The 10,029-nt window shown below is 40.2% G+C and overlaps 1 protein-coding gene across 1 annotated transcript; it reads left to right on the plus strand.

The window, feature by feature from the left end:
* Positions 1-2,077: 2,077 nt before the first annotated feature.
* Positions 2,078-9,604, plus strand: inhbab (inhibin subunit beta Ab; the record flags this gene model as incomplete). The annotated part of the gene is made up of 2 exons (XM_079284352.1): positions 2,078-2,495; positions 8,832-9,604. The coding sequence occupies 2 exons, from the start codon at positions 2,078-2,080 to the stop codon at positions 9,602-9,604; spliced, it is 1,191 nt and encodes a 396-aa protein (XP_079140478.1).
* Positions 9,605-10,029: the final 425 nt, after the last annotated feature.

Raw genomic sequence — 10,029 nt, forward strand, 5'->3', positions numbered from 1 at the left:
CAATACCTAGACACCTAGAATGCTCTCAGTCCAGAATTACCCAGAAACATCCAGAACACGACCATGATCACATAAAAACCAGAATACACAACATGCAGTTAGCAGGAAAGCAGGAACCAGAAACTATCGTTTTCCTCAGTGAATCCAGGAACATCAAATGCTTCAGACACCAGAAGACCAACAGCATCCAACTTAAATCTGACACCTAACAAGCAGAGCTCCAATAGATCCTCCAAATAAACCAGAACAGAGGAAACAAACTGACTGCCCCAACACAAAACCCAAACTGATCCGTACAGAATTCATCAGACTAACACACCAGCAGCCCTCACACAGCTAACATCACTGCAGCCCGTCCCTCTGACTGCCTAACCAGAACTAAGTAAGCTCCCCCCTAGTCGTCAGGGATTACTTGTGGAGGGTACTTACGCACTAAAACCCACAGACCCGGTAAAGCAACCATGAACTGGTAACCCACCTGCAGCCTCAAATATGCCCCCGAGACAACTGCTCCAACCACTTTCATTACCACACTATCAAACCCCCAATAAACTCCAAAGGGAATCCGCTCTTCAACCTAACTGACAGAACAGTTTACTCACCGTGTAAACAGGACCACCTGAACTCTGTTCCACAAACATCACCAGCATATCACTGCTCTGTGAAACAAACACACTCCTCAGGAACACTAATCACTAAGACCAGACCAGTTAAAAGTAATAACTGTGGCTAAGTGGCGAGCAGGGCCGTCCTTCAATCAGAGGATCGTTGGTTCCATCCCCGGCTCTGGCTCTGCTATTCTGATATCGATGTGTCCTTGACCCCAAAACATTTCTCCCTTCCTGGCCTGTGTATGAATGTGATAGAATCTGAAATGTACGTCGCTTTGGATAAAAGCGTCTGCTAAATGACTGTAATGTGTTGTAACTTCACCACTAGATGCCGACAAACAAAGACACTATTTAAAGGTCAAAGTTATAGACTGTTCAAAATTGTTTAAAAATAGTTTTTTGTAGAAAACAAAGGTCTGACGATGACTTTATATATGTGTGTGCGTGTTTATATATATATATATATATATATATATATATATATATATATATATATATATATATATATATATATATATATATAAATATATTATTTCCTAATCATATATCTGCAATTTTGGGTTATCAGTCTGGGTCAGATAAGAAGACAAAATGTGTTTTAGAGGCTCAGGTGAGAATACTGTAACACCTGTCTTCCACCAGCAGAGGGCATGCTGATGTCACAGTGTGTGTGTGTGTGTGTGTGTGTGACACGTCTGTTCTGAGCTTGCTCCATCTGCTGTGTGCAGGACTATAACAACAAACTCCATTAAAAATGTATTTTACACCAACAGAGTTTCTCCTCCACGTGAGGTGATGATTCTGTACTGAGTCACCAGTGTGTGTGTGTGTGGTATGAATGAATCAGGGACACTCTCTCTTCCTACTCCTCTCTCCTTCCTCCTCTTCTGTCGTGACGTTCATTCAGGAGGAAACACCACAAAGAGTCCTGAGATATTCTGAGAGACTTTACTCATAGTTTGTGCGCGCGTGTGTGTGTGTGTGTGTGTGTGTGTGGGGATGTGTGTGAGTGTGTGTGTGAATCACAGGGAATACCTCTGTAGATGGGGGAGGGATTAAACAGAGAGAGGTATAATTACAGTAACAGAGCAGAGAGGGAGAGTAGAGTGACCCTGCACACGGTGTTCATTCAGCTCGGACCACCAAACTATCAGGACCAGAACCATCAGGATACATAAGGACCAGGTCTGGAACACCTTAGAGATTGAAAGACCACTCTGCTGATCTTGAGGATTTTTGAAGTTCAACGTGAGCTGCTGACTTCTTCGTGTTTCTGTTACTTCTCCTCATTAAAGACCACGAAAGACTCTACTGCTGGACTCTACTTAGTCAGAGGTCTTGAACGAAAGGATCTTGAACTGTTCACCTGCTGCTTCCTGTTTCTGAATGTAGACCGGTTGTCTCTCACTCAGATACTCTACAAACTGTATTGATATTGTCTCTCACTCAGATACTGTTGGAGCATCATGTCCTCTCAGTTTTCGGTGCTCTTCTTCATGGCCATCGGTCTTCTCGTTGACGCCTTTCCGACAGTCTCTCCTGCTCTGGAAGTTGATGTAACATCTCGACTTCAGGAGGGGGCACTGTCTTCAGACTGTCCGTCCTGCTCTCTGCTTCAGATGAGGACCAATTCATCTTCGTCAGGAGGACAGAGCGACATGGTGGAAGCTGTCAAACGTCACATTCTCAACATGCTGCACCTGAGCACTCGGCCCAACGTGACGCAGCCGATCCCTCGAGCAGCGCTGCTCAATGCCATCAAAAAGCTGCACGTCGGCCGCGTGGCTGAAGACGGCAGCGTGGAGATCCAGGAGGAGGGCCGGGGGCCCTGGGCCCCAACACCACCGGAACCACCATCTGAAATGATCACCTTTGCAGAGCCAGGTGAGTCTGACAACCAATCAGAGATGTCAGGTTTACTTTTAGTTTGAACAGTTAGGAGTTAGTAAGTAAGATAATTTCAGTCACTGCTCCTAAATACTTGTGCAGAGGTCGAATTCTATATATGAATACCTTGTGACAATTTAAAAAACCTAAAGTTATGACTTTAAGTTTTTTAAATAAATTTACAGTTACAAGGCTAGAGCGTTACAGAGTTACAGATACAATGTGAGAGAGTTACAGTTAAAAAGTTACAGAATTAAAGTTACAGGGTTACACGGTTGTGGTTTTACAGAGTTACAGAGTTACAGTTAAAAGATTACAGAGTTACATAGTTACACGGTTGTGGTTTTACAGAGTTACAGAGTTACAGTTAAAAGATCCCAGAGTTACAGAGTTACATAGTTACACGGTTGTGGTTTTACAGAGTTACAGAGTTACAGTTAAAAGATCCCAGAGTTACAGAGTTACATAGTTACAGTGAAAAGATCCCAGAGTTAGAGTTACAGTTAAAAGATCCCAGAGTTACAGTGAAAATATCCCAGAGTTACAGAGTTACAGTGAAAAGATCCCAGAGTTAGAGTTACAGTTAAAAGATCACAGAGTTACAGAGTTACAGTGAAAAGTTCCCAGAGTTAGAGTTACAGTTAAAAGATCACAGAGTTACAGTTAAAAGATCACAGAGTTACAGTTAAAAGATCACAGAATTACAGTTAAAAGATCACAGAGTTACAGTTAAAAGATCACAGAGTTGCAGAGTTACAGAGTTATAGGCCCTGATCAGACAGACTGGGACAACGTTTTGTAATTGTTTTCAATGAATTGCTGAGAGTCTTGTGTTTTTCCGCTCAATGCACCTCACCTAAAGTTGAAAACAATTGAAGTGGAAAAAGTACACATCATTGGCGTATTTTCTCATGGTGACTTTTGCTTGATAATTTACTAGTTACTAGTGTACCAACTGTAGTTCTCATTATCTGAACAGAAAACAGCAGGACACAAGTTCGTGCGATACGTGAGATTTTGGTCAAGTTCATTCATTTAAACTGTACTATTAACTAATAAGTGGCATATAGTTCATGTGTTGTTTTAAGATAATAGTAGCACTCATTGGGTGGTTGACCAGCCACAATAAAAAAGATGCCACAAAGAAACATTCTGTCTGATCAAGCAACAAAATGGCAGCGCGGTGTGCATTGTGTGTTCCACCTGCAAAATGGTGTCTCTGATTAGAGATACAGAGTTACAGTTATAAGGTCACAGAGTTACAGAGTTATAAAGTTAGAGAGTTCCATAGTTACAGAGTTATAAAGTTAGAGAGTTAGAGTTATAAAGTTACAGAGTTAGAGAGTTACAGAGTTATAAAGTTACAGAGTTACAGAGTTATAAAGTTAGAGAGTTACAGAGTTAGAGAGTTACAGAGTTACAGAGTTAGAGAGTTACAGAGTTATAAAGTTAGAGCGTTACAGAGTTACAGAGTTAGAGAGTTACAGAGTTACAAAGTTAGAGAGTTACATAGTTAGAGAGTTACAGAGTTATAAAGTTAGAGAGTTACAGAGCTAGAGAGTGAGAGAGTTATAAAGATAGAGAGCTAGAGAGTTACAAAGTTAGAGTTACAGAGTTAGAGAGTGAGAGAGTTATAAAGATAGAGAGCTAGAGAGTTACAAAGTTAGAGTTACAGAGTTAGAGAGTTACAGAGTTATAAAGTTACAGAGCTAGAGAGTTATAAAGTTAGAGAGTTAGAGAGTTACAGAGTTACAGTGCTAGAGAGAGAGTTATAAAGTTACAGAGTTACAGAGTTAGAGTTACAGAGTTATAAAGTTACAGAGTTACAGAGTTACAGAGTTGGAGAGTTATAAAGTTACAGAGCTAGAGAGAGAGTTATAAAGTTAGAGAGCTAGAGAGTTAGATAGTTATAAAGTTACAGAGTTAGAGAGTTAGAGAGTTACAGAGTTATAAAGTTAGAGAGTTAGTGAGTTAGAGAGTTACAGAGTTATAAAGTTAGAGTTACAGAGTTACAAAGTTAGAGAGTTAGTGAGTTAGAGAGTTACAGAGCTACAGAGTTATAAAGTTACAGAGCTAGAGAGTTACAGAGTTATGAAGTTAGAGAGCTAGAGCGTTAGAGAGTTAGAGAGTGATACAGTTAGAGAGTTACAGAGTTATAAAGTTAGAGAATTACAGATTTACAGAGTTACAGAGTTATAAAGTTAGAGGGTTACAGAGTTAGAGTTATAAAGTTAGAGATTTAGAGAGTTACAGAGTTATAAAGTTAGAGAGTTACAGATTTGCAGACTTACAGAGTTATAAAATTGGAGAGTTACAGAGTTACACAGTTATAAAGTTAGAGAGCTAGAGAGTTACAGAGTTGTAAAGTTAGAGTTAGAGAGTTATAAAGTTACAGAGCTAGAGAGTTATAGAGTTATAAAGTTAGAGAGTTATAAAGTTAGAGTTACAGAGTTAGAGAGTTATAAAGTTACAGAGCTAGAGAGTTACAGAGTTATAAAGTTACAGAGTTAGAGAGTTTCAGAGTTATAAAGTTACAGAGTTAGAGAGCTAGAGAGTTACAGAGTTAGAGAGTTATAAAGTTAGAGAGCTAGAGAGTTACAGTTACAGAGTTACAGAGTTATAAATTTAGAGAGTTAGAGAGTTAGAGTTATAAAGTTAGAGAGCTCAAGAGTTTCAGAGTTAGAGAGTTACAGAATTACAGAGTTAGTCATCACATCATCAAGTTATAGCTAGAGAGTTTTAGTTATAATGTCACAGAGTTACAGTTATGAGGTCACAGTGGCTCATTGGGTAGAGAGGGTCGTCTGGTAATCTCAAGGTTGGCGGTTTGATCCTTGGCTGCTTCGTGTCTTGTGCCGAAGTGTCCATGAGCAAGACACCAAACCCCTCACCGCTTCTCAGTAGCCCGCTAGGGATGGGTTAAATGCAGAAGTTAAATTTCATACATATGTACCTCATGTATAATGACTATAATTAAGTTTTTTTTTTAAGTTTAAGAACAGAGTTACAGCTAACGCTGCTCACAGCTAACAGTGCAAATAGTGCTCATGTAGCAGTTGCGTACTCTCCATTGCGTTGTGTTTAATTCAGGACACGATATCTTTTGATGGCTCCAACCAGACGTTTATTCATCGGACAGAATATAGCTGGTAAAAGACAGAACAGCTTCAGTGACTCTCATAGACAACGTTGTGGTCACAAGCTCCGGAACACTGTTAAATCAAAAGGGACAAATACTTACGCTAACTGTGGTTAGCATGTTACTCATGCTAAATGCTAAATCAGTTAAAACCATTTGCTCTAGAAATTATAAATTAAAACAATTATACGAACAAAAAGGGACTTCTAGACATCTCTATATATCTCTCTATATATATATATATGTACATCAGACATCGAATGAGATGTTTCACAACGGAGCTTGTCACAGGTCAACCTACCATGAAAACAGCTTGCTTCAGACTAGTTCATGAAAGCTGGGCGCATCACTAGAGTCTGCAAGCAGCCAGCAGAGGGCGCTGTTACACACAACCCACTTGTCTCCATGGGGAACTAATGATACGTTGTAAATGATATTTAAACAAGGAAATAAAATGAAAATGATAAGGATTAGCAATAACTTAAATAATATAGTAATACTAGCAACCAATGGCCAGTGATGGCAAGTGGAATCATTAACTCTGTTACACTCACAGCTCACAGTGCTAACAGCTAACAGTGCTAACAGTGCTCACAGCTAACAGTGCTCACAGCTAACAGTGCTAACAGCTAACAGTGCTAACAGTGCTCACAGCTAACAGTTCTAACAGCTAACAGTGCTAACAGTATTCACAGCTAACAGTGCCAACAGTGCTAAACGTATACTACTATTTCATTTGCAAGTGCCTTCATCATTTTAAATGTTGATTGTAAAAATAGATGTTATTTATTTAACAGTGCTAATAGTGTTTACCTGTGGGGAAACGTTAACAGCTGTGGCACAACCAGTGAGGCTCACATGCACTCACATGCACTTGTATTACAACACACACAGATAGACATGTATCTTTACATACACAATCATTAATGCTCTGAATCATTTATATTGCACCTTTAACATGACTTGTTGTTAGCTTACCTCATGCCTTTACACAATTTTAATGTAAGTTTAGCAAATAATAAATCTTCCATGTCTTGATCAGGTGAACTAATCCAGTCGAGGAAAGGAGAGCTTCAGCAGCTCAGGTCAAGATTGCAATTTTGCAAAACTTCCTGCGATTTCTCATTATTTTCATAGTACTAAAGTTAATGACTATCACGTTACCTTACGATGAGAATGAAACTTAATTAAAAAACTTACTCTATCAACAAAAACAAGTCCTCATTTAGAAAAGATATCAACTTCTCATCATCAAAACAAACTGTGGGGAAAAATATATTTATGACATGAATAAATATCAATATATTACAGCAGGTGTGATTGTAATTTCCTGCCCACAGGCCATTCTGAATCTATGCATGATTTGTATATAAGAGGTATTGCTTAAGTATATTAGTTACTCAGAATACTAAAGACAGTTCTTACTTATTAAGTTCAGGCAAAATTGAAAAAATGTAATAATTCTATGCAATATAAAAGCACAATTATGAGAATATATTCATGATTGGGAGCTATAACAATCAAAATTCTAGCAGACTCTTTGTTTTTTTGGTTCATTCTATAGTCAGGCTCAGTTGTCTTAAGTTGATTACTTTGAATAGAAATGGATCATAAAGTCAACATAAGCCTGTGGATCCGGGTTAAGATCCCTAAATGCCAATTTATTATGACACATCACTATTGTTTTATGTCGATGCTCGCGCCTCCCAAATCCCACCACAAAGCAATCTGATTGGTTGATGAGGAACATAACATTTTACCCCAAATCTGTAAAGACAAGAAACAAACTGATAATCTACATACAGCCTGAAAATGATAAAGTCAGTAGAGTCAGACTCCACTGAGGTCTACTGGCCATCAGCTCCATTAGAGACGTCTGTCTGTCTGTCTGTCTGTGTGCTCTGTTATCAGCTCATTCACAAAAATCCAAAAAGTTCAAAGTTTGTTGACAGATTTCACAGTCACAGACTGGTTCTATTGATTCTCCTCAGTGTCTGAGTGAATGTTATCTTCCCCATACTTCCCCAGACAGATGAAATAATGATCAAGTCGAGCTCCATTCATTTGTCCATAAATTCTTTCATTCATTCTTTCATTCATTCTTTCATTCATTCTTTCATTCATTCTTTCATTCATTCTTTCATTCATTCTTTCATTCATCCCTTCATGTTGTTTTTGGAGCACATCGGTGCAGCTGAGTGAGCGACTAGACGGAGTTAAGACATTGTGAACTCTAACTCAGCCTGTCGCAGTTTTTAAGATCCACTCATTAAATGTGTTGGTGAAGTTTTGTGTTGATGAACGTGAAGCAGCTCGTGGCCGGCTGCATTGTCCCGCTGCTTGTTTGCTTACATAAATGTACAGAATGGCTTTGTGCTATAAATAGTCCTCTCTTTGGAGGAATCTTTAATTAAAAATGTCCCTCAAAGGCCGCCCGAAATTAGAGGACAGTAACGAGGGGGGGGGGGGGGCATACCAAGTGGTCTCAGGCCGTAAATAATCTCTTCATTCAGACAAATCTAGGCCTCAGTAATTATTTTGCAGCAGGAAACAAAGAGTGTGTGTGTGTGTGTGCATGTGTGCGTTTGGCCTTCAACGGCCCTTTTCTTTTTTTAGTGTCTCTGCTCATATCGAGTATATTTAGAGGTGGCTCCATTCATGCATTTATTGTCAATGACATTTTCTTTGTTCATTCATTGAAATGACAGGAAGACAGGAAGAGAAGGGGGGGGTCTGTTCAGACAGCAGGGTCACAGTTTCTTTATGTTGCCGATCATTTACTTCAGACAAAAACAGCTGCTTCAAATAATGTTTTTATTTACGTCTTCGTTCAAACTGTGAGAAAGTTGGTTCTCAGTGACAAATAAAGTTAAAGGTCTTAATCATCTTGAAGTTTTCCTGACGTCTGAAGGTTCCTGTTTGTTCATCAGGTTTGACTTGAGAAAACTGTGAGCTTCTTGTTCTCTAACAGCAGGCCCATCAGACTGAGGTCAGAGGTACAAAATTAAACTTTAATTAGGATGTACAATAATAAATGGTGATAGAACAGTCGAGACCACTACAGTCTAGCAGACACCTTATGTTACATCAGTCAGTCCTGTTAACAGCATTCATGTGAATGTTTTATTGATCTGTTCATTCTGATGGATTTGTCTGATTGCATGCTAACATGCTAACATGTCCCTCTGCTGCAGGAGACTCTCTGAACACGGTGACCTTTGACATTTCGAAGGAGGGCAGCGGCTCGTCGGTGGTGGAACAAGCGAACGTCTGGATCTTCCTGAAGAAGTCCGTGGCAAACCGAGTGAAAGGCAAAGTGATGCTGCGACTGCTGCAGCTTCATCATGAGGATGATGATGAGAAGGAAGAGTGTGTTTCAGAGAAGATGGTGGACACTCGTCGTAGTGGCTGGCACACCCTGTCCGTGTCCCGAAGTGTTCAGAATCTGCTGGACGGCAGCAGCAGCTCGCTCAGCCTGCGGGTTTCCTGCCCACTGTGCACTGAAGCCGGAGCCTCGGCCGTCCTGATGCCGGCCGGTGGGAGAGATCAGTCTCACCGTCCGTTCCTCATGGTGGCATTGAGAGCCGAAGAAGCGGCTCAGCGACGAGTCAAACGAGGTCTGGAGTGCGACGGGAAAATACGCGTCTGCTGCAAACGACAGTTTTTTGTGAATTTCAAAGATATTGGCTGGAACGACTGGATTATCGCTCCATCTGGTTACCATGCAAACTACTGCGAGGGCGACTGTCCAAACCACATGGCGAGCTTCAGCGGCTCATCCCTGTCCTTCCATTCGACGGTCATCAATCATTATCGTATGAGGGGCTACGGCCCGTTTCAGAACATTAAGTCGTGCTGCGTGCCGACGAGGCTGCGTGCGATGTCGATGCTGTACTACAACGAAGAGCAGAAGATCATCAAAAAAGACATCCAGGACATGATCGTGGACGAGTGCGGCTGCTCGTAAACATAAAGACGTTAGAAACACTTCCTGCGTCCTGCAGGAAAAATATCAATCCAAGTACTTTCCCAGTAAAGATAAAGTATTTATGTTTAGTGACCATCGCATTTCTTATTGGGAGAGACTCTTTTCCACATTGGAACGATCTGAGAATACTATGCAACAGCTCCTGCAAAGTCAAACCTTATTCGTCTACATTTATGTGTGTTTGTTTATTGTTTGTTTATTTTTAAGGTTCAGTCTGTGTAAAGATTTCTGATGCTGTTGAGATACTTGAAAGAAATGTGTTCAACCGGCTGCTGGAGCCAAACATTATGATTGTCATGATGATATTATTGTTATATAAGTTGAATGTTGATAGTTCCACACATTCCTGGAAGATATTTAGACTCAGAAGGAAGCCAAAGACACAGATGATGAAAGTTTGGTTC

Source organism: Melanostigma gelatinosum (genome assembly GCF_949748355.1).
Source record: "Melanostigma gelatinosum genome assembly, chromosome: 15".
In the NCBI taxonomy this organism is placed as follows: Eukaryota; Metazoa; Chordata; class Actinopteri; order Perciformes; family Zoarcidae; genus Melanostigma; species Melanostigma gelatinosum.